Source organism: Sardina pilchardus, chromosome 17 (assembly GCF_963854185.1).
Source record: "Sardina pilchardus chromosome 17, fSarPil1.1, whole genome shotgun sequence".
NCBI classification, from domain to species: Eukaryota; Metazoa; Chordata; class Actinopteri; order Clupeiformes; family Clupeidae; genus Sardina; species Sardina pilchardus.
In genome coordinates, this window is record NC_085010.1 from 3,126,310 (window position 1) to 3,151,876 (window position 25,567).

The 25,567-nt window shown below is 43.5% G+C and overlaps 2 protein-coding genes across 4 annotated transcripts in view; both read right to left on the reverse strand.

Moving 5' to 3' along the window:
* gramd4a (GRAM domain containing 4a) overlaps nt 1-19,369 on the reverse strand; it is a 32,354-nt gene extending 12,985 nt beyond the window's left edge. The window contains exons 1-3 of one of the 2 annotated variants that reach the window (XM_062518104.1): nt 19,060-19,369; nt 16,611-16,818; nt 12,542-12,662 (exon numbers count right to left, since the gene is read on the reverse strand). In XM_062518104.1, coding sequence (XP_062374088.1) covers nt 12,542-12,662; nt 16,611-16,818; nt 19,060-19,088 — 358 coding nt within the window. In that variant the 5' untranslated portion in view covers nt 19,089-19,369. Of the gene's footprint in view, nt 1-3,800; nt 4,142-12,541; nt 12,663-16,610; nt 16,819-19,059 lie in introns of those variants that run through there. The other variant, XM_062518105.1, reaches the window with a different exon arrangement.
* A 2,009-nt stretch (nt 19,370-21,378) lies between these two features.
* On the reverse strand, nt 21,379-23,951 carry LOC134061951 (beta-2-microglobulin-like). 2 transcript variants are annotated; one of them, XM_062517798.1, is made up of 4 exons: nt 23,786-23,951; nt 22,645-22,923; nt 22,087-22,127; nt 21,379-21,974 (listed from the first exon to the last, which is right to left on the reverse strand). In XM_062517798.1, the coding sequence occupies exons 1-3, from the start codon at nt 23,847-23,849 to the stop codon at nt 22,114-22,116; spliced, it is 357 nt and encodes a 118-aa protein (XP_062373782.1). In that variant the 5' UTR covers nt 23,850-23,951; the 3' UTR covers nt 21,379-21,974; nt 22,087-22,113. The 2 variants fall into 2 exon arrangements, with proteins under 2 accessions (XP_062373782.1, XP_062373781.1); XM_062517797.1 differs by having other exon boundaries at nt 21,379-21,953; nt 23,786-23,949.
* Between the last annotated feature and the right edge of the window lie 1,616 nt (nt 23,952-25,567).

The window sequence follows — 25,567 nt, forward strand, 5'->3', positions numbered from 1 at the left end:
TTGGTTTCATGAGGATTTTCACAGCCCCTTTTATGTGCGTTACACAACATGACATGGCGGAGGCATTTTCATGTCACATAATCAGTAGGATTTATTGCCAAGCACTAGCATTGTAGCTTTCTGCAAACACTTACTAGAGCTAATGGAGTGTCGGGGAACAGTAGAATTAGTGCTTGTCAGTTTGCAGACGGCTGCTCCATATCTCAGGCCCATTCAGCATCACTCTGGTGCTGCCTCAGACCTGAAGCCATGGCTCTTGTCCACACTCACGTCAGCTGGAGTGAGCAGCTCTCACTACTCATCCAATCAAGCCCATGTGCTGCCCCGGTGCCCAGTCACCCGAGATGGCCCTTTTAATGCCTTCGCCCTCGGAGCCACCGCAGTCCACACACAAGGCCAGCATGTGAGAATGAGCCGTCAGCCAACAGCAGCAGAGGGGAGGATTCAGCTAGCTCTCACACTGAGTGCCCGGCTATCAGCACACCAACACTGAGAGAAGGCAATGACTGTACAGAACCGTGTGAGATACTCTTGAACACACACAGTGTTAGCCCACAGTATTTGCCCTGCTGGGTCCTGGCTGACTGTTGACAGGCTCCAGAGCACCGGTGCTGCTGGATCATTTACAGGGGCTGCTCGTCCCATCTCTCTGCTAATTAGATGCACACTCACAGAGGGGCAGCAGGAGATTAATGCAACCTCAGACAAGCTCATTTCATTTCCACCTGTTAGCCCTCATCAAAAATTTACCTTGTCAGGGCCCCCCCTCGTCACACACACACACACACACATGCACACACGCACACACGCACACACGCACAGACACACACACGCACAGACACACACACACACACACACTACCTGAAAGCTATGAATAGACTCCTGGACATAGTACATTAACATTTATTCATTGATCAGGCCCTTTTCATCCAAATTGACTTACGTATGTCAATTCTATTACAAGGGACTATAGTGTTCCTGGAGCCAGAAATTGAATCCACAATTTTTCCAGCTACTGCATGCTAGCCAAACGTCTTAAACACTATGCTACCACTAGTATGGCGAGTTTCTCCATCAATGTTTCATTGCTCTGGCCAATGGACTACATACAGTACTGTACAGCCCATAAGGAAGTTAGATCCAGCCCCTAAAGCAAATTGGCTAATACAACAAAAGAAATCAAGAAAATAAAACGTTAAGAAACATTAAAATAAAATAGCAGATCAGCAATATTTTTTTGCATGGAACTAAAGGAAATGGCTCAAAAAATATTCAATAAGCATTTTCACTTCCTAGTACTGTATGTTTGCCCAGGTCACGGTCGCATGAACACATCACAGAGAACATGCTACTTCTCACACACATGCAAGGGTGACATCGCTAACAGGTAGCCAACATGGTGACTGTAAATAAGAGAAACGTTGGATGCGGAGGGTCGAGTGTTTGAAGAGAAACGGATAGAGGATTACTCTAGTGTTGATGTGAGCAAAGCCAAGTGTACCTTTTGTGTGGAGAAGCGCTTGCTGTGATGAAAAAGTTTAGTGTGTGAACACAAGTGAAACTCAACGAGTTGCAAGGGAGGTTAAGCATGCATAAAGTTGCTACCGCAGAACTGCTCGCATCAGTCTGAGTAGAATTGTTCCAAAGTGTGTGTTGAGCTGTGTCAACATTTTAGCATGGCCCTAAAAACCAACATTTGTTTTTAATGGCCATAAAGGTTCCCCAGCCCTGGCCCATCAGCCTCGTGCATCAGGCCTGTGACACATACACACACTAAGGCACGACTAAAGCAGAGGGCTGAAGTTTCCAATTATCAGCTAAATTATCTAGGCCTCATATTACACTCGGAACTGACCACACACACCCAAACACACACAGCCCTTGCACACACACAAGCCTTGCACCGCTCACCTGTGTCTTGTGTAGAATCAAAAGCAGTGCACTGCAGTTTATTTACAGGACTCACATTTATCTTCAAGTCCAAAGAATAACCTAGCCTAAGGGCTTAAACTACTCCCAAAACAGAGCTTTCAAAAAGCACCATCACCCAATTCCAACACAATAAATGTGTGCCTTCATATGAAGTTAGGCAGGTAGGCAGGCAGGCAGGCAGGCAGGCAGCTTGCACAGACTTCAGGCCTAGTGTTGGACAGGGGGCTTTTAACCTGATTAACTGTTTAATCATACACATCACCAACCACAGTTTTTAAACTGTCCTAATAGTGTTCAGTGCCGTGAATAAGACCAACATACACACCATGTCAAAATATACAAGGAAACAAACATACTTGTTGATATAGCAGAGTCTATAAGGACTAAGGATTTAATTGTGCAATGAATATAAAACCTTGTTCTTCCTCCATTTTGACCAGTGGTCAGATAGCTCTACTACATTCTGCAGACATCTCCAGTTTGATGTCTACAATGGTCTGTCTGGAGTTGCCTCTGTGGTCAGTGCAACACGTGCTGGCTGGCCTGCTGAGGCCTTCCCTATTCCCTGCCTGGTGCTCATATGATGACCCTTCAGTACTCGAGGTCACTAACAGCCACTGTCTCCAGGTAACCCCAAACAGCCGGCGATCTGTGTCATCAAATCAGGTCAGGGAGCCATGTGATCCACGCCAGTCACACGACAGCTGCCTGCTGACAGAGGGAGAGGAGTGGGGGCTCCCACCCCCACCACCACCACCACCACCAGCACAGACTCCAGCCTCCTTCTGCTAATCACACGCACACTCCCACAGCCTGCTATGGAACTGAAACTGAGGCCATGGCGACACCACCGCTCCCAGTGACGACAACAACAACAACCAGTTGCGTCAGTCCCCCGGTTTGTATGGAGGGCAAAGGTTGTCTTTTTGCACTATAGGTCTTCAGCCTTAAGTAGCTTAGGTGTCCCCTCACTAACCCCTCATGCTGAAGAATGCATATAAACCTATTAGGGACAGAGGGCCTGGCCGTCACATGGGTGAGGGGAGGGAAGGCGCAGGCCCAGGCCCAGGCAGGGGTGGAGCGGGTGGTGGTGTCTGTAGCCTGCCCCCCACCCCCACTCCTTTCCTGAGGCCTGCTGTGGAGCCGTGCTGGTGGACCCCCTGCCCTGGTGTAATTGCAATCGAATGAGGCAGAGTAATGAGCCAGGGCCGGCCACTCTCCTGTCACTGCACATCCCATCAGCACACATGGATATTCTGGACACCGCCGCCGGGTGGGTGTGCACGCATGTGTATCTGTGTCACTGTCACAGATAGGGCAGGCCAGACCTTGCAGTCATTTAGTGTGTAGGTGTGTGTGTGTGTATGTGTGTGTAAAGAGAGAGAGAGAGAGAAAGAGAGAGAGAGAAAGAGAGAGAGAGAGCGAGCCTGTGCGTTAATACACCAAACACACAAGTGAGTGAACTATCTTTAACCACGAAAACACCCATGGTGATGTGATCACATGTTGCATATGTTGCGTAGTCACATGTACCATTGAAGTAAATAAGCTCACATGTCAGGCTGTCTTTAGAAACACTGCAAATTCACAGCTAGCTGGAGAGAAATCTTATCTGATCTTACCAATAACAGTTGATAAAGTACTTGGATCGAGAAGACACATTTTAGAGTTTTCATCTTTTATCCATCACAGAAAAATAGGAAAGAACTCCTTTGTAGACTAAAACAAAAACCTAACCCCAAATTATCTCTCAAAACCAGACACAAACACAGGGTTGTGTCGTCTAGACACACATAATTGATTAAGGCAAGTGCTTCAGTCAAACCTAAACAAATGAGCCACAACAGTGGGATGAGGTTCAGACTTACTGATGTTGAGGTTGCTCTTGTGACACTTAATCCTTTCAGCAAATCCCTCGTACAGCAGCTCCAGGTGCATGCTAGTGCCCTCCATGGTGGGCACACATCAGCACATCAATGACCCAGGCTCTGCCCAGGTGACGGAGTGATGCCCAACCACTAGCATGAAACCTCTTGCCACTGTTCACAATATCCAATAGCACCGGGCGGTTCCACCGCAGCCAATAATCTCCAGTCGACACGATCCGCTGGCTCTGCATCAAATTCGGGCAAATGTGGTCGATGACAGGAAGTAACAGTATCCGCAAAAAACCCAGACTGGCATCAGTGGCTATGAGCTGCTCTGTTAAACAACTAAGAACGGGGTGTTTTGAGGAAATGAGGGGTGGAGCCGTGTACTGTAAGTCGGCCTGGAATCTCAACAACAGAGTGCGACTCGCAGCCAGAGTGTCCCAGCTGAACCCCTAGTGATGCAGGCGGAGGGGATATAAATCCTCCAGTTGCTTAAGGACTAAAGACTCTGGGGAAAATTACTGCGTGAGATTTGCTCCAACACGGCGGAACAAAGGCTCCATTCAAAGCCACCGAGACCTGCACTTTACTGTGAATGCTTTGTTTCACTCTGAACACCAAACCCGGCACAGTGAACACCAGGCCTTGTATGTGATGGTGCCATGCACACATCGACTCCAGACACGGAGGGCTGTGAGGACACAGTAGGCAGACATGGCTGTCACACCATATGTCCACACCGCAGAGTGACCACAACATCACAGAGTGACCACAACATCACAGAGCTGTTGACGCTGTGGCGTAGGGCAGCATTTGACACAGGAGATGTCAGGGACATAAAGGCCATGTGTTTACCGCTGCAGTTTTCTATGACCATGAAGTCACCACCACGCTTATGGAATTATGTGACCCCTGACCACTCTGCGGCTTCACAACTGAGTTGTGTACACAAGAGCTTTGGAGAGATTTACAGTATGAATGTCACTACAGCTGTAGTGAGGGTGGACAGCTAGTCAGTCACAGAACACAGAAGGTCCTCAGCCATGCTGAACATGCAGTACTGTTTCCACACACGTGCGCAAAGGTTGAATGTGCCGTAAGATGCTGCAGCAGGTTCGTTCTCAGCTCAGGTCAGGGAATCGGAGCTCTGATCTGGACATCACAGTGCACACAGTTATGACACATCTCATATTCCAGAGTGGCCTAGGGCGGGGGAGGATATGTGGATGATTTAAAGGCTTGACCATCTCAAGGGTCACCAAACAAAACAACAGACCTATGACACAGGCACATCCTGTTAACACAGAGCGCATCCGCCCTGAAATCTCATTTGACAGAGAGCATATACAGCATATAATTACATTTCCTGCCAGACTAGGCTGTTGAGAGAACATGATGGTCATACGAATAACTAAGAACATCGTTTACATAATAATTCTAATAATTTCATAATCCCTTTCTTCTCCTAATGTTCAGAGCAATTTCATCATTAGACGGGAACAATAAAACACAACACTACCCTTCTGACTGCAGACTCTTTGACCTCAGGTGGTCAAGTCTGCCAGCACACAACCATTTCAACTGGGACAAAACTCCGCTCTCTCTCTCTCTCTCTCTGACACTCTGCCAACCCGCAGAGACTCACAAAGGCCCGAGTTTCACAAAGCTAAAGCCCACAAAAGCCAGCACAAGTCTTTGGCTCCGCCACTGAAAGACTGGGTTGCGTGGTAACAGGGATGGAAGGCAGGGAGGGTTTACCCGGCGCCAAAAGAAAAGCACGTTGCCTTCATGCACTCAGGACATGGGTCTGGAGGGTGATAACTGTGGTTACAGCAAGCTGAGCAGCAGTGCTTTGAGCAAAGTGACATTCCTAACTATGAACTGAGAGATCTTTTATTGGCACATTACAACAGAGATCTGGTGTCAACCGGGTGAGATGAAGGTCAATCCTCTGTGGAGCAAGGAGGAGACTGTGCTCAGTGCAGGATCAATATCCACCTGCCTCCATCCTCCTTTCACACAGAGTTTTATACGGTGGTTACACAAAACTATTCTACCATTATGGCACAATATGATTATCATATTGATCGATGATTATTCTTGCTAGAGTATACATACAGTGACCTAGGGTTATTTTGCTAGCTAGTAAATAAGGATTGATTATTAGGTCACCAAATACCCTTATTTCAGCCCAAAAGCTCTAAAATATAGAGAGCTGAATGAAGAATAAATTAAAGCACAAAGTAGCACTGTGTAAACAGAGGCAGTGAATTAAACAAAAAACCCATCCCCATCATATTAAAGCTTAATTAACTTTATTATTTATGGTTATATTTAGCCTGGGTTTTCCCATACTGCCTTGCGCGGTGATTTCAATCCCGCTGCTAAGCCAGTCTGGAAACTAACGCCCTAATGTTCGCCTGATGTTGGCGAACCAATCAGAGAACATCTGAGAAGTTTCCGTTGCCCTCTTGCGTCTACATTCGACGCCAAAGGATTTACGGCAGCCCTTAGCGTTGCATACGAACGAGTTGGGTGAGCTATGCGCATTTGATAGACATCCGTGGCGCCCAATGAACGGATCTGGGCATTTTTTCAAATACGAGAAAATGAACGTCTGGTTGCCAGACCACGTCTCATTTGAGAAGTGGGAGGCGTTAGCCAGGCTAGGTTATATTGGTAAAAGTGGTGCAATACATGGATTGGTAGGGCTTGATCCACCAGAAAGAATAGAAAGAAAGAAAGAAAGAAAGAAAGAAAGAACAGAAAGAATAGAGGCAGTCCAGCTTTACTGAGCAAGAGGACATACAGTAACTGTTTAACCTTCCTTCCATGAAACAGTTTAATAGTGGCTCATTACACATTACAACATCACAAGCTCCAACTACTGCCCTGAGATTTAGGACTACTGGATGGCTTTGGGGTAATTCATTTTATAAGCAAATAGAAAGTCAATGATGCCCTTCATAAATGTTTATTTGAACTTGAATGATTAAAAGGCAAGCATTTAAATCAAACACATCACACAGATAAAAACACATCTGTTCTGATGGCCTGCTCCTGCTTAAGGGCAGGCTGGCACCAAAGGGTGCATCTCACCATGAGGTGCCATTTAACCCTCGACTGGCGCATATGATGTCTGCACATTGAGGGGGTATGCTAGTGGTCTAATGACTCGTGAGAACCAGCTTTAGCTAGACAACAGTGTGCTATTTGTTTTCTGCTCTCCACGAGGGAGCAGTTACATAAGGGGGAAAATACATTGTGGAATGTGCTAGATTATGCATCTGGTATATGGTATGGAAATACAGCAGACTATTGATATGATCAATATCAACAACAGTCATCTGATATTTACTTCTCCTCCTACTGGGGCAGCAACGTTTCACAGGTGGGATGGTTACTGTAGATTAAGCCTTTTAACAAGGCAATGAATTTCTACACAAACTAACCTAGTTTACAGTGGGCAATTTGTATCCAAACAACTTGATAAGGGCATGGCGTTACTATACGGATACTCTGATGAACAAATGTGTGTGTGGCAGGGGGAAGGGTATTTAGCAGTTACAGTAAGTCAGTACTTGTTGCCAAGAGCCTGAATGACACAGCAAGACCTTGGACCTTGGGCCACACACACACACACACACCACTCACATACACACACACCCATGCACACGCACACACGCACTGAGTGGCACGCCACTATATAAGTAAGTGAGTGGGTGGCCACGCTCTTAGCCCTGAAGCCTGGCAGTGCGCCTGCAGAGCCTGTAAGGAGTATTTCCCTTCTTATATCGCACACTGGACAGCGCTACGACATGCCACCCAATTAACCCTTTTCACGTGATGTCAGACGAAGCGTTGCTGGGTATCCTCCGGCATGTCCAGCCGCCAAATACTACAGAAGAAGAAGAAGTATTCATGGGTTTCATCAGGTCCCTTTCCACAGGTGTATACAATCAAGCACCTTGATTATCAATGCAGACTGCATGGTGCTTGATTGTATACACCTGTGGAAAGGGACCTGATGAAACCCATGAATACTTCTTCTTCTTCTTCTGTAGTATTTGGCGGCTGGACATGCCGGAGGATACCCAGCAATGCTTCGTCTGACATCACCATGAAAAGGGCTAATTAGCCCATCTTTAAATAGCACGGCACGCCAGCTCCACATCGCTTTACAGATGCTTCTGGTGAAACAAACCCACTGTTACCCGTGTTGACTTGTTTCCATTCTCCGTAACAGAGCCTCGAAACAACCCTCATGTGTCAGAGACACTTGGAATACAACACATGGACTTCTGGTGAAACTCACAGCCTGTAAGAGCCTCACGCCCACTCCTCTCAGTCTGGTAGCTTTTGTCTCTCTGTCAACTTTGAAAGTAAGCCTATTTTGGGAACACGTTTGAGGGGGCAGTCTGAGAAGAAAAAACTATATGAAAAGCCATAGCTAAGACCCAAATATGCTCCCATATAATAATGTTTACATACTGAACATTTGCCCATCACCTTTACAGACCTCTTCATCACCTTGTTCACCTCTACAAGGCCCAGTTTAGTCTGTAAAAGACTGCTGGTGAGGGGAACCTGTTCTAGGACGACAGCACCTCTAAGATTCATCAGTTTTGCTCAAGGCCTGTAGAACTTTCTGACAGGAATGAATGTCAAGTGCAACGAATTTAGGACCACTGACCAGGAAGGAACACACTATAATAAAGGAAATCCTTACTTGGCAACATAGCTGGACAATACGCTACATCATGCACTAGACCAAATTAACTGCCCAAAGTTACGCAACTTAATCTCATTTATGGCTCAAATAAAGACATTATTTCATGGAATACACACATCAGACTCAAGATAGAACCTTGTTACCAGAATTATTAGCCAACTATTCAGCTAATCTAAAGCTTGAGGACATTTTCACACAGGCAATGAATCACAAATGAATGTGATGGCATACATTTCTCTTTCAAATAACAGCAGACATTTAGCATCCCGTCTGTCAGCTTTTCTGTCATTCACACCCTATAAGCATGATATTCATAAATGTGAGCAGGAACATTTTATAATCCTTCTGCAACTTAACACTATTCAATGCGAGCAGTTCTTCAACAGAAAAAAATGAGCCAGCACACACATGGTGAGAACCCACACATAAACATTTCATTTTAATGAGCGCGGCAGTTGACCTGCAGGCCTGAGACGGAGTTGAGTGGGCAGGTATGGAAAGAGTCAGCTTTGAAGAGTGCTTGCCCAGTGGAGTAATCCATTAATGAGACACGTCTATGAAACCTTTACTTTTATGCCATGGGGAGTGGGGCCACAAGGCTTACTGTTATTATCGCACTGTGTACACACACACACACACACACACACACACACACACACACACACACACACACACACACACACACACACACACACACACACACACACACACACACACACACACACACACACACACACACACACACACACACACACACACACACACACACACACACACACACACACACACACACACACGAGAAATAACTCACAGAAATACAGTGGTCATTACGAGTAGGCTATTCCAGACTTGACACCCACATTGAGCGATGAGATAAACCGTGTTTGACTAAATGCCACTTCATGCATGATCTATTCTAGTAGGACGCTCGCTCGGTGCCTGACACAGCATGCTGCACTGCTGGCCAAAGAATGCTGAGCATTGCCAGTGATCCCCCCCTGCACGTCTTACTGTATGAAGAATTTCACACCATTTCTGATAGATATGCGGTGTTGTAGGGAACACAACAGTTACATAAAATATAACTGATATAAGGGATAATGGGCGACACGGCATTGGGTTCACAGAATGAAATGAATGGTAGAGGTGGGAAAACGGCCCCAGCATGACCGCAAAGGGCCGTTACACCTCGTAAGTGCATTTCTTTCCGTGAATCGAACGGCATGGAGTCCATTATCCCGCTTATTCCACTGTTGCCACTTGCGTTGTGTTTATTTGAATGTTTTAATCACTAAAACAGTCTTGTTTGTAGAACTACTTCTTTCCGCCACATATCGACTCATCGCAACTTGAAGGACAAACTGCTGTCACTAGTTCTAAATGGATGGTTGCTATGGCCATAGGCCAGTCGTTAGTTCCATCACTCCTGTTGTAAAGCGGGCATTTCCCAGGATTCTGATGGACCTTAGTTTTGAAACATCGCTATTTTTATAAGCCCACTGGCATGTAACTAGCTAAAAGCCACCTCCATCATATGCTACAACATTGTTATGATATGAACGTCTATTTTCTAGCTCGGATGCAACATGACAGTTTATTAAACTTAGGCCAAAAGTTCAGTTAATTAATATACAAGTATGATATGGCCAAAAAATTGGAGCTACTTCAGAGGTATGTTAAAATGCTAAAAATAACAGGACAATGGGAAATTCAACCAAGCAGTAGAATAACAGGGCATAAGAATTATTGTGCACAATTGTGTGCCTATTTTGTTTATAAACATTCAAATATGAACAATTATTGATGCTTCTGACCAATTGACCAATCACCAATTATTCATGTTTTGATAAACGCAAAATCATTTCTTCTAATCCCATTAATCTCAGTCCATTTAGTTGTTAGCATGACTTCACTTTGTTGTTGTTTGCATGCCATTACACAATCGATGGACTTCTTCCACCATATTCTTCCACAACATGGCAGAAGGGTTGGAAGGTTTCTGCAGTATCAGGGCTCCTGAGTCTCAGCAGAAGCAGCAGCAGCACAGGACACTAGCAGCTGCGTCTCCACTGTCCACTCACTGTCCACTCTCATGCATCCTCTTTATCTGGACTGTATCAGTGCCTCCACACACACACACACACACACACACACACACACACACACACACAATGTAGCGCTACTAGCAGCTAATGGAATCACATGCCTCAGAGCGTACTCCCCTCCCTACCCCAAAGTCCAATTACACCTGACAGATAAGGGAAGCCCGAGTGAATATCTGCTTAGGACTTTTCCAACATGGTGCAGAGAAGCAGTTGTTTCAATTCACCAATAGCCAAAGTAGAAACCTTTTGTAAGAGAGGTAGCTCTCTCTCCAGATGCACCACTGGCCACATAAACAAAAGAGCATCAGCACCACTGAGCAGGAGCTCGCATGGGGAAACCTGGAGAGGTGCTCCATTGCTGCTGGGTATGTGGGAATGCCTCTGACGAGAGACACACATATAATCACAACACACGGAAATAGCATTGGGCTGTCATGCTACTACACAGTCTAAGTAGGTCAGCATACAATTAAAGCTTCCAAGGCTGGGAGTGACGTGCTAGAGCGCCGATAATTAGAGCTACTACATCCTAAAGATAGCATCAGGGTGTATGGAGCAGATATTCCATTAGGCTCTCAACTCAAGTGCTGAACAGGCCTCTGGAGACATCAAAAGAAGGAGGACTGAGAAAATGAATGAGCCATCGAGAGTGAAAGGTAGACACGATGTCACACACGAGAAAGAAATAGTGGTTGTAGGTGTGTGTGTGTATGTAGGGGGGAGAGAGAGAGACAGACAAAGAGAGAGAGAGTGAGAGTGAGAGAGAGAGACAAAGAGAGAGACAAACCAGTGAGAGCGACACCGCTTGTGTAAAAACACAGCCTGAGAGGAAGTCCACAGCCCATACTATCATGTTTTGGTATCAGTGCGCCACCGAGCATCTTTCCCATCTTTCCCATCTTTCCCATCTTTCCCACAGGCTGCTTGTCTAAAGACGGCGCGGAGGCCCAGAGCAGACGGCCAGCCACGGGGCGCTGCAGGGCTGCACTCGGACAATGCGCCGGCTTAGTCCAGCTGCCGAGCCAGCGCGGCGGAGAGAGCGAGACGGCCACTCCTGTGAGGCGGCAGCAGCCCTCTAATGAACGCGCTTTACCCCACACTGCAGAAGACGCCTCTTGGAGCCCCAGAAGCCTCGGAGGCAGAGAGAAAGAGAGAGAGAGAGAGAGCGCTGGAGAGTGGTTCGTGTTACATAATGGCGACGGAGAGGGGGGTTGCACTGCTTGCGTCAGAAAAGGATGAATTCTGCTTAACAGTCCAATCGGCAGCGGAGAATCCAAGTCTCTGGCTCATTTCAACTCACTCAGACTCGGTGGCTGTCAACATTCCATCAGGACTTCCAAACAACAAGCAGTTTAAAAACCACAGAGTGCAAAAACACAAAACAAAAAAAATCTATGACAGAACAGAACATCTATGGCAATTGCCAGTGCAGGTACATTTTATCTGTGGTAGAGAGGAAGACCATCAGAGAGTAGATCCATGCACTGGTATTGAACTCAACACCAAAGTGATTATAACAGGAAGTGCACTCATAACCTCGGAGTGTCTGATGTGAGATGGGGGCCAATTAAACACTCCAGTACAAACAAGCAATCGCACAGAGTGGGCCGCTGACAGCACAAGCTGGAGATGATTGGCTCTTGAGGCCAATAGCATCCCCTTTAGAAACATAACAACCGCTCCCCAATTTGTTTGCTAATGGAAGTCTGCATGAACCAATCAGAAGCTAGACGCAAGCCACAACCAAAATAACATCATCCTCTAGCATACAACAGAGGAACACACTTCTGTTGTCGTTCTGCTTCCCCACTCTGTTGCCCTCTCACTCTGTGAAGCACATGCATAAATAAGACAGCTCTTCAGAAGAAGGGATTTAAAGAAAGAAAAAAAAGACTACTCACGTAAGAAATGCTTCTCCAGTAAGGCAATTTCCAGATGACCCTTGACCTCATTTAGGCGATCCACCTCACTCCTTTGATAGTCCTGGATGGCAGCAGCCATGTTGGCAGCCCCTGAGCCAACCTATACACACACAAACGCACACACACAGATGGACAAACAGCGGGAAGATATGGGTTGAAGTCACTTGAAAACAAAAGAAGGAAATACTACCCCCACAGAAAGCCTCACCAAAGATTCTTGACTCACTCAAAGCCTCTCTGAAACACACAATGCTCTGTTCTGCCTCCTGTCGAGTTAGCAAAGGCTAACCATTCTTAATGCTCCTGCCCTCCCATTTGACTGCAGACACACAATTCAGCCCCTCTGACTCAGGGATCTGGCTAAAGCAGCTCCGCTCTCTGGCTTCTGTTCCACGGTCAGGTGAAAGAAAGGGAGAGGCAATGAGAACGAGAGGGTGTGGAGGAGAACAGGGATGGAAGAGAGTGTGTATGTGTGTGTGTGTGTGAGAGAGAGAGAGAGGGGTGGATGAGAGAGTGAGCACTCTCGCTGCAGAGTACTGCAAATGAGTGGCACTGCAGAGACACCAGACCGGCACCCGCCGTGCCTTAAAGAGACACATACTGACGGTAGCAGCATACCCTACCTCATTCATTCACTCTTACTCCCTCGCTCTCTTCCCTTCTTCCTTCTTTTCTCTCTCTCTCTCTCTCTCTTTCACACACACCGCCACTCACATGCGCGCACACACACACACACACACACACACACACACACACACACACACACACACACACAGACTGCAGTAGCCGCTCCCTGATGCCGCCCGTCTGCCTCCCATTCTGCAGTGTATCTTAAACCATTGTGTTTCCTGTCGAGCCACCAGGAAGGATCCCCACACTCACACATTCCCTCTCCATCCCCCCCTCTCTCTACGATACAGAGGCACAACCACAGGGAGAGCGTTTGAAGCGGAAGGGTGAGGAAAGACAAAAGTAGCGCTTGTCTATTTTTGTGGCATGGCAGGGTTCAGTGCAAGGCAGAATGGGACAGCGTGATGTCTGCATCGTGAATGAGGCGAGGGCGAAAAGCTGAATGTGTTGAGAATCCAGGGAGTACACACACAAACACACACATTCTATCAGCTAGGTCTTAGAGTAAGAAGAGATACTGTACCTACTGCGGCTAGGATACTTGATCTTCCATAAATACAATTTCACAGATTTCACAAATCTACCATGTTTAAAAACACCACTATGATAAAGTCAAGCATCATGAAGATCTGTTCACACAATCTAAACATCTGTTTCATATCAATCTATTTACCTTATGCTCATACTTTAATACTGAAACAAGAAGCCCAACAAATCAATACCTGATTTAAATTCATTAAAAACAATGAATGCATTTTGGTCAGTAAGCAATTATAAATGACTGTGCATCTACATTATGTGTTTGTCCAGCCCATGGCACAAATAAGACCTATTGAAGCGTAGGAGCCCTTGTAGAAAAAACTGAAAAGGTGATGGATACTTCTGAAGTGCATTCTGGGACTGAAAGACTGTTAGCAAAGCAGCTGGAGAAGTCAGCCCTCTGTTTAATGACATTAATGCATTGAGGGGAAACCAGTCTCATTAGAGGGGCTCCTGGGATGGCATGACATCATTAATAATACCGTGCGTGCGACATCATTATGCCCAGAACCTAAGCTTCAGTCTGAAGTGAAACACGCAAGAACTTTCAGACGGACAATGTTTGTTATTTTGTGTGTGTATTTAAAAGCCTGTTAGTGACTGTGCATGTTACAGTGTGTGTGTGTGTGTGTGTGTGTGTGTGTGCTTATGGCAATAGTAGACACACACTGCAGGGAGAGAGGGGGAATTATTACCAGAGGCTTGGGAGCATGACTCATCACTCCCCTCAGTCTCAACAGCAGGATGCTGCTCAGAAATCAGTCAAAGTGTAGCAACACGGCAGCACAGGAAATCAGAGCATCCACGGAGAGCAATCATCCAGCTCTGATCCAAATGATTGGCACAGGAGGACAGCTGCGGGGCAGCACAGGACAACACATAGGCCCAGTGTGGTGCATGCCATACAACTAAACTGCTACGTGATTGCAATGTCAATAAGTCAGTCACCGGGGAAGACCAATCAAATGACAAGAATGTCCTAACTACTGTATAATGACACATTTCAAGACCTTCAGGTCAAAATAAACCGTATAAATTGTGTGTGAATACCTTTTACTGCATCAGCAGAAAATGTAAGGTCGGTATCTCTAATAATGTTGTGCATTTTTGTAGTTAGATAAAGCTTTTCTCAAGAGGAGAATTTGAGAACTGAAGGCTAGGCAATGTCGTGATGTAACACACAAGCGTTCACAAAGGCCATGGGCATTCTGGAAACACCCAATGTAGGAGGCCTCGGCTGCTGCCAGTAAATCCTTAATCGCCAGGGACTTTCTGGATCTTGTGTTTGGATTACTAGTGATGACCATATGTACCACTTTGGGAAGCTTTCCTTTTTTACCTCAGGCGAGGATGACCACATGTGACGTGATGGAAAACACTGAGAGAGACATTCCCCAGCAATGTTCCTGTGTCTTCCCGTCCCGAGCAAATCCCTCCTCATCTTTTTTTCAGTGCCCCTGTTTGAGTCAGTGCTCAGCACTGAGGGCTGCGGGGCTGAGCAAACTACCCAGCGTGAGAACGAGAGAATGTGTGTGAGAGACGGAGAGAGAGAGAGAGAACCGGCAACTGCTGGAGAATTGTTTCTCCAAAAATTCCTCCTCCACAGTGAACTTCACACAGCTGCTTCCTACATAACCAGAGGAGAGAGGAGCAGCCTGCCCACTCTGAAGCACTGCGCTAAGCCACGCTCCTACCCACTGGCCTGGCTCACCGTAATCATGGACTACTTAGCTTCAGAGTGTCAGCTCATGTGAGATGTCTCAGATCAATTATACAGTGCTATGCCATGACTAATGACTTTCAGTCTTTGGGAAAAGTCCAGAATAATCAACACCAATGTTGAGTTCCAAAGCCTTTCTCAAAAAACCTCAGACAGTAAACATGAATTCACTTGCTGAAATGAGTCACGCGTCAACAGCTTCTGGTTGGTCATTAGGGAAAGCAATGGTTTGAAATATTGTGTTGAATACATAGCTAAAGGCAAAGTGAAATAAAGATCATCTCTGATATGAAAGACACAGCACAAAAGAGCTCTCCATTCAGCCCCTTTAACATATTAGATATAAAGCCTGAATGACACATAAACCACTCTCTTTGGCTTCAACTCTTGAGACCAGCTTCACCCCCTCATCTGTGTATCAACATACTAAACAATCTAGAGCTACATCCAAAGTGTTGCCAAGGAGTGTGATTCATTTCTCAAAGTGACGAGAGAATAAGCAGGTTGGCAAAACGTTAGCATCAGTGCATACAATGACACTTCCATTTTGAGTACTGCTATGCTAATCTATGATCTAATAGTAAAGGAGGGATGGAAAGTGTGACTCCAGTGAGTCAGTTGAGATCCTCAGATGACACTCACAGAATGCCTTGAGCTTCCCTTTGCACTGATCCTGTCCAGGGTTACCTTAATTCTAGAAGTATAGCACAGTGAGCTTCGTCTTTACTCTTTTAAGGTCACACAGGTAGAAATGGCATTTCTTGCATCACCTACAGTACAGTATAATAAACACCCAACACTGTCTTCAACAGCTTTCTTCCAGCTCAGTGACATATTTGACTTGATTGTTTGTAGGTCAATAACCTATGACGTCATTTTTCACAAGTCTAAATAACATAACTTTTAAAACTATCCATGGCTGCTATAACATTTACATTCATAACAGACAATAATATGTCTATGTGGGAGAATTTCATCACTGCAAACTTGCATCATTCAATTTTGTATGCAGACATGCGCACATGGTCATATGTGTTATTCCTACCCAAGGTCTCCTAAACTGAATGTTATTCCTCATCTGTAAGTTGCCTATGGGCAACAGTCTGCTAAATGAATACATGTCAATGTAAAAAGTAACTGTGCAACACTGATACTCACAGTGTCCCGTAGGTCCTCCATGTCTTTGCTGGAAGATCTGGGTTTCACCAGGAAGTCATCGCTGCCTTCAGTGTCCGATGTGTTGGGGGACTCCACTATATCCAGGAACTCATCTCGCTTCTGGCCTCGAAATCGGATTTTATCCAACCGCCTTAGCATGTTCAACAAAAAAATCTTTGGGTTTACCTCAACATGGTGTATAGAAACCCTGCAAGGAAAGGGGAGATGGAGAGAAAGATGAGGGGGGAAGAAGACAAAGAGCATTCCTTTTTACTAGGAACGGGCCAACTTATTTGAGAAATTAGCCAAAATGGGAGCTATGGATTGACTGGTGCAATCCACTTCCAGTGAGTCATGCTAAGATAAGATAATGGTGTCTGAATAGCCTATGTTGTTAGAGAAGGGCATGTACTGTACCCTTTTATCTAATTCTGGGGTAGACCGCAAATAATCTAATTTCCCAAAAAGTAGCAATCGGCGATAACACTGTTGTGCTGAAATGCACTTCTTTTCAACACATATAATCCATAAACAACATCACTGCTAATGTAAGCAAACTTAAATTATTTGGATCGGCTATTGTTAACAGGAAATGACAATTATCACCATTTTAGTTATGCATCAGTCACTGATTTAGAACGTATAAAATAATAATTTACATTTAAAGGCCATATATTTACAAAAACACCCATCCGTGAGACAACAGAAGGAATTATTGTCTCATTGCCGTGGAGGACAGACTCAGTATACAACTCAATATTCCTCCAAAATATTCACATTAGATTTGGTGATTTGACCTGACTGTAATGATATGATTTGACATTTGTGGCAGGATTAAATGTGTGTCTCTTCTTTAATCCCCAGATTACACTACGGTTTACACTCCTCAGGGTCACATGACGAGAAGGACAAGAGAAGGAAGCAGGGGCACTAGTCTCTCTGTAAACAAATGAATGAAATGATTTTCACAAACACAATGGCAGACAAAAGGGATGTAGTCTATTTGATGGAATGTTTCAATTTCCACTTGACATTTTTCTCAATGCTCCAGTCATGATGCCCTCTGCTTCCCTTTAGGTTATTTTGCCTCTAGACAAAACCTTGAAACTGAAGTGAAATCTGGACAACTCTTCCCACCTGACATCCCAGCTACGCACAAGTACAACCCTGAGTATTTAAAATGACCGTATTCTCCAACATTTGTCTGGAGACCAAAATGAGCATAATCTCTATATGGCTCTGGGCTACACCAGCAAACACGATGAGCGGACTCAAATAGAGGATTGGAATCAGCATGGTTTTATGACTCTATAAAAGTGACTTCTTCCCAGTAGCCTAGGTCAGTTGTTGTCAAATCAACTCAGAAGGATGGAAAACTTTAGCCTCAGATTCCACTGTTCTTGTTCAGACAATTCAGCAACAGTCCATAGGCTACTAAATGCCCAAAGGGAAAAAATAAGAAATAGAAAAAATATGAATAGATAGGAGTCAGGACTGAAGAGTGTAGCAAATCAGTGCTGTAGACTAGAAAGCTAGTCGTAGCTAGTAGGCATAGCTTGAGCTACAAGTAGGCTCTACCATTCGCAAATTTCGCATGGTCAGTTGGGGTTTGTCATTCGGGCTGATGAGTGCTGTCCACTAGTCCAAGCAAGATTTCAGAACCTCTCAGAAAAATATCACTCATCAACCATCAGTAACCACGACTAGTAGCTTTCTGACAGCTAACACAGATAAGGCCGTTTCATTTGTGATGAAACAGGACTCGTTGTCAGTGAAAGCTATCGTAAGTTCACCATCAAATGGACTTAATTTCACATGGTGACATTAAGCGCTACAAGCAGATGTCTGTCCTTGGATAGCAAACCACACTGCTCCTCTAGTCTACACTACAGCACTGATTTGCTACACTCACATGTTCAATGAAATCAATAAACTCATCACGCAAGCGGTACAGCGGAACAGCTAGTCAATCTGGCGATGCTCCTCATAACTTGTCATATAGCCCTCTAATAACATTTATGTCACAGCCCACAAACACTGCTATCACCAGCAGCGGCAGGAGTAGGCTTTTGCAGGTTGCAAGCTGGATGCAACAGTAGCAACGTAGGTTACTGACTGACTGGCCAGTGTTTAATTCAATGTATGAAGTGTCTTCATGTTGTCTGAAAGCCTACACGATTATCTTCAGATCGCAGGTAATGTAACGGACAGTCTTTCAGTGAGGTATGAAGACAACTATTCGCAGATGTGAAGTAGCCTAGATATTGAATTACTTGCAACATTCGTAGCCTAATGCTCAAATGAGCGAATAGCCTGTGTCGCCTGTTGGGCGATTGACTACTAGAGAATAACCTTGCAATGCCACGGATAAAATACAAATATGAATAAGGCAGATAACTTTTTCTAATAATACCCAATGACAAACAATAATAATAAAAAAGTTCCTTACCCAGCTCTTAATTCGTAGCGAAGTTTCATTAACACCAATATTGTCTTTGATTGATTCTTTTGTGTACTTGCTGTTGAATAACGGAAAGGTTCGACCTGGAGGTGTCAATACATAAACCATTTAGCTCCACCGTTTCGGATCCATCTTTTGAAATACTAAAACGGTGTCTGGTCTCCGGAGGCTTTAGTTGCTTTTATAATAAATACCAGACTGACCAGGGAGAGGGCTACCCTACCTCGAGCCTCTCTTGTTGATTTCACACTGCACACAAGCGAGACCAGGAAATTTCGTCAATGTCAGCGACTGAGTTCTTAAAGGGGCCGCGCGTATCATCTCCCTAAAATCCCCGGCGGCAGGTTACTGATTGAAGTGCCCGCGAGTACAGGTGCTGGACTGGTCATATAATTAGAATATCATGGAGTAAGTTTTTTTTTTTTTTTTTCAGTAGCCTAATTCCATTCAAAAAGTGGAACTTGTAGCCTAGGCCTGTAATGACTTAATTTCTGTATTGTGACAAATAAACCTATATCCTTGTGGGCCTAATGTAGCCTACACTCATTCCACACAGAATGATATATTTAAAGTGTTTGTTGCTTTTAATTTTGATGATTATAACTGACAACTAATGAAAACCCAAATTCAGTATCTTAGAATTAGAATATCATGAAAAGGTTAAATATTGAAGACACCTGGTGCCACACTCTAATTAACTCAAAATATCTGCAAAAGCCTTTAAATGGTCTCTCAGTCTAGTTCTGTAGGCTATTCATGGGTTTCATCAGGTCCCTTTCCACAGGTGTATTAATCAAACACCATGCAGTCTGCACTGATAATCAAGAAGCTTGATGTTATACACCTGTGGAAAGGGACCTGATGAAACCCATGAATACACCCTGGGATAAAGACAAGAAGGACTGGACTGCTGCTGAGTGGTCCAAAGTTATGTTCTCTGATGGAAGTGAATTTTGCATTTCCTTTGGAAATCAAGGACCCAGAGTCTGGAGGAAGAGAGGAGAGGCACAGAATCCACGTTGCTTGAAGTCCAGTGTAATGTTTCCAGTCAGTAATGGTTTGGGGTGCCATGTGATCTGCTGGTGTTGGTCCAATGTGTTTTCTGAGGTCCAGGGTCAATGCAGCTGTCAAGGAAGTTTTAGAGCATTTCATCCTTCCTGCTACTGACCAACTTTATGGAGATGCAGATTTAATTTTCCATCAGGACTTGGCACCTGCTCACAGTGCCAAAGCTAGTACCTGGTTTTAAGGACAATGATTTCCCTGTTCTTAATTGGCCAGCAAACTCACCTGACCAGAAATAAACATTTGAAAAATATCAGTCTGTGTGTAATGAATGAATATAATATACAAGTTTCCCTTTTTGAATGGAATTACTGACATACATCAACTTTTTGATGATATTCTATTTATACAGCCAGCACCTGTAGACTAGGCTATCACACACTGACCTCTGACAGTCTATTACAAACCTACAGAAAACTGGCTAGAATTTCGAGACAGAAATAAATAGATCAGTAGGCTAATCAATAAAATTGTTATGATTAGCATGGAAAACACTCCTTTTCCATACTGATTAGACTGCCTTGGCCATTCTATTTTGTAAACGGCTCAAAGGTGCAGTTCAAATGTAAAATCATGCAAGTTAGCATCCATGCATTTCAGTTGACAACAAATAGGTGCTACTTTTTAGACAATTTACCATTTCATTTGAAATTGATTCAACAATAAAATGTGTTAGCCCAATTCAGAAAGAAATTGAAATCCTGACAGCTGTTCCTAATTTCTAGGATTGACTGCAGTGAATCCATGCTGAAACAAGTGTTTTATATTGTCTGAATAAAGAATGGACACAAGGTATTTTGACTTACTGTAAGAGTGATATTTGGCACGCTGCAAAATGTACTGACTTGTACCGAAATCTCTCATATTCTCAATAAAGTGAAACATTTATGAAAATAGCCCACAAGAGTCAAGCAACTCATAGATGTTGTAATGAATCCACATTCAACATTTCAGGAGTTTACTTTAAAACTTAGAGTATATTAGTATAGTAGGCCTAGTATTGGAATTTAGTGACATCTGGACCTTAGCATCTACTTACCATTAATCTGTAATGCATCTTTTGTTATGCTTAGATATTCCACTCTAACATTGTTTCATCTTTGTGTCCTTACCAGTGCAATGTTTTTTTTATTAATCATTGGGCGTTTGAATTGTGTACTTGTTCTTCATCAGTCACAGCATAACTATAGTTAGCTCCAATTCAAAAGTTCACATTCATCAAATATCACAATCAGAGAGGGATGATTTCTTTACAATTGTTTATTTGCAAGAGAATAACAATTACAAGTAATTGTCTTGCTATGGGAAGTGCAAAATAATCTGTTTACTTCACCTGGCCACAATGAAGATCAAACTAGAGCTGGCCCATGTTCCTATATTCCTTGCTTCTAACATATTATTTTTAGAAAATATTCACTAGCACATAGTGTGAAACTACCTCATGTACAAAAGTGCTTATAGTGTTTCCCCTCATTACAATGTGATCAGATAAGTAGATCTGGCTTAGAGCTAAGAAATATCCCTTGAAACATACAGTAGAGCACAAGCACAATCACCTAAAATTAAATAAAGATTTTATTACCCTCATGCCATTTTTACCCAAATGGCCATGCTCTTTCTCTCAGGCATATTAAACAACACCTCCATCTAGTGGTTACTATTCAATGTCCCACCACCAAACAATTACTGTGCAATAGCTTTAGCAATGCATAGGAAACTCGCTTTTTCTAAGCCAAAATTTGAGAAGACAGTCATTGCTTTAAGTTGTGTAGTCATTTCCACTTTGATGAGACGAGATTCACTTCAACTAGTGGATCCTGTGAGCAAAAACAAGCTGTCTTCATATACAGAAAACGTGGTATTAAAAACATTTCCTGTAAAAATTGCAAGAGGAATCACAGGTTTTATGGTGCTAAAAAGGTACCAAGTCCAAGGGTAAATGTTTCATACCTTTCTTTCCCCTCGGCTTTCTCAATCTTACATATCGGGTTCTGAAAGAATGCAAAACAACTGTGAATTATGTACATTAAAACAATTCTAAACATGACTAAAGAAGGGTTTCTTGATTTCTCACAGAAGTATATAACCTCTTATTGAGAAATACTGTAACTTGATTTAGACCCGTTTCTGAACCCCCTTTTAGGAGAAATAAGGAGCAAAATAACACATCAAGAGGGAAAAGGAATATTTAAGATCTTAAGTTGAACTTGGGTTTGGGCCAAGACAAAATTTGAATAAAAAAATGGTCAAAATCGTATGATTGGTCTTGTAATGTCAAGAAGGTTAGACAATGGAGAGATCCTATTTAGAATTGTAATTTCTTCTTCCTTTCTTCTAGTAAGAGCAATCATTCAAATAACCAAAAAAAATAAGTGTTTCATTCTGCTTGCAAATTGACATCATTCAATGAATGCTAAATAAAACAAATGAAAGATATCAATACACCAGGTGTAGCTCATTTGGTTGTCCATGTCTAACAATGATTGAATTGAAAAATAAGAAACTCACCCCAGGTGTATGTCTTGGTGGTAGTCATGTGCCTGACCTTGCAGGTGTATGTTTCCCCTTTCTTTGGTTGAAAGGGAACATACTTGGTGAGGTGGAACTGCCAGCCTGACTCAAAGGCCAGGTCAGTTTGCTGGGCTCCTGGAATCTCGACCCCATTCTTCTCAAGGATGATGGTGATGTCAGGAGGGTGGAAGCCACTGACATGACAGATCAGGGTGTTTTGGTTGGCATCATCCAGCTTGCCAGGGTTACGGCTATAAACCTGCACCTTTGGAGGGGCTAAAAAAAATGACAGAGTATGATGATACCTCAGCTTCTACAGCTAAAAAAAAGAGTGGGGGAAAAAATCAGAGCATGACCCACAATTGTTATGAGGACATCCTCAAAAACATTTTTGTTCACCATAATTTGTCCCTGTCAATTTAGGGCGTCACCCCAGTTTCCGGGATACACAATTTAGGTGGAGCTAAACAGAGACAAACATAGGCAGACAAACATTCAACACTATGCTAATACTGTGTTAAGTGTATAATATATTTAATCATGTATTAAATGTGCCATTCTATGGAAACGTACACTTTTCTGTCCCAATAGGCCTACTTAACAGTCAAAACTCATACAGGTAGGATAGCCAACATCTTGCATAATGTTGCCTCATCTGTTTAGGTGACTGTCCAGTCTAATTTGTTTCCTGCCACTCTTTCCTAAATTAAAGGAACATGCCAACTCTTAGATAAATAAACTTGCGATAAACTAAAGGTTATGTATCCTAAGCATTTCCCCATTGGCGTGCTCCTTTAACGTGAAACTGAAGATAGCCAGACAATCGACACGACAATCTAGCCAACGCCAAAGTGTGACGTTGGAGTTGCCTAGTTGTAACAACTAAAATGTAACATTGTGTAGGCTAGATTAATGTGTAGGCTACATTAATATCACGTAACCCCGCATGTACTGTATTATACTGTGCATAGCCTAGACAAACTACTACTATAGACAAAATTACAAAACGTAATTGCTTATAGCCTACGTTAAAAGAATGACAAAAAACGCATTCTGCGTTGATGTGTTATTAACGCCTTGGTCAACTCAAGCCAAATCGTCACTAGGCCCCTACGTGTATGTTTTCGAAGTGACTTACATTGTTTCCCGAGAGCACAGCTGCTCAGGTAGAACAGGAAAGCAAAGCAAAGAAAATATTTCATCCTTTTTCCGTCGAAGATCGACTCAAAACAATATTTTCTTCAACTCGTCTGCCTTTGTCCGCGCGCAACGCCAGCCACAACGAAAGCGAAAGTAGGCAATTCTGTTCCTGTATGTTCCACCAGACACGCCTTAGTGTTTTTTGGACCAATGGCAGGCAATGTAGAAGGAACTGGGCAGATTTCTCTTCGGGACGTTTGTTTTCCGAATAGACCTTTATATTTGATTTGATAACAATGAACTACATGTAGGCTATTATTGGTAGCCTACTACTATAATTGTGTTTTTTTAATGACTTACTGGACCCCCTTGACTGCTGATATCTGATATCACAAAGTAACTAATGACCTTATTACAAATTCCTTTTATAGAAAAGCAAAGGTTAACACACTCTTGGCATTCTCAACCATATTAGTAAGGACAGTTTTCTAATCACTGTGAAGACGTTTGTTTAGAACAGACAAAAAATATCTGAAGATATGAGAATATTCAGATTTAAATTATTGAGACCATATAGCTGGCATGGTCCCTTGAGAGGTCAACACGTTAGGCCTACAAAGGGAGAGCTGTGGCCTAAGCAGCTGAGCAGGATTGGAATCAAACCTGGGGACCTCAGTGCTGAGGTCTCCAGAGGGACCCAGGTTTGATTCCAATCTGTTATTATTTCCCTGATACCAACATCTATTGACATATTTCATTATGTTTTCACATCAACGAGTCATCGTCACTTTCCAATGCCCATGTGTTGCTAAGCCTATGTTTCTTATTGTCTTGAATTTTATTTATTCAATTTATTTAACTTTTTAGTGTTTGTTAATTTGTTTGTTGTCTGTCTTGCATGTCTTGGTGTCACGGGTAGGCTGACATTTACACTGCTCCGACTATCTTTTAACTTGTGTCATTTGAAAATCTGTTTGTCATGTCTTGGTGCCATGGGCACACTGGTGATACTGTATACGGCATTTGTCTTGCATGTGGAGCGCCTTGTGTTGTACTCTGTGCATGAACAATGTGCTATATAAATAAATACTTACTTACTAGCCTGGTACTTATTCTTGTCTGCAGATAAGGGTCGAGTCACAACTCTATAGAAAATCCATGTTTTCGGCAAACTGATGAGGTTCACAATTTCATGTTTTATGAGAACATTTCTGTACACAATTATCTCTCTACCAATACTAGACTGACAACACTGAAGCACACAATTGCCCAGCAGTCGCAAAGAGGTTGGGGGAGGGAGTTCCAGAGTTTGGGGGCCATGGCACTGAAAGACCTGCCACTATATTGTGTGGCGGAATAATATTGGGAGCACTTAGACTCTGCACAGTAATATCCTCACTCCAAAGTGAAACTGAAAGTGCAACAGTGAGGATATTACTGCACCACACAATATAGTTATCCCTCTTATATGACCTGCTTAGAAATGCACCACGTTTTCCTTCGTCTCACCATACTTGGTCGTGTGACTACTCGTGTAACTGTTTTTTAAAAGGGAAAACATGGAGGTGTTTGGTCGCTTCTACCTTCATCTCTGTTTGGATCCTAATGAATGCATTGGGTTAGCTAAGTGCTATCAAAGTTGCGCCGCGCGCCAGAGCCAGTGAGTGCACGCATTGAAACGTAAGAGGTATGTATCAACTCATTTTAATTAGGGGAATAATGTAGTTTAATATGAAAAAATGGTGAAGTGTTCCTTTAAGGGAACCAGAGTCAGCAAACA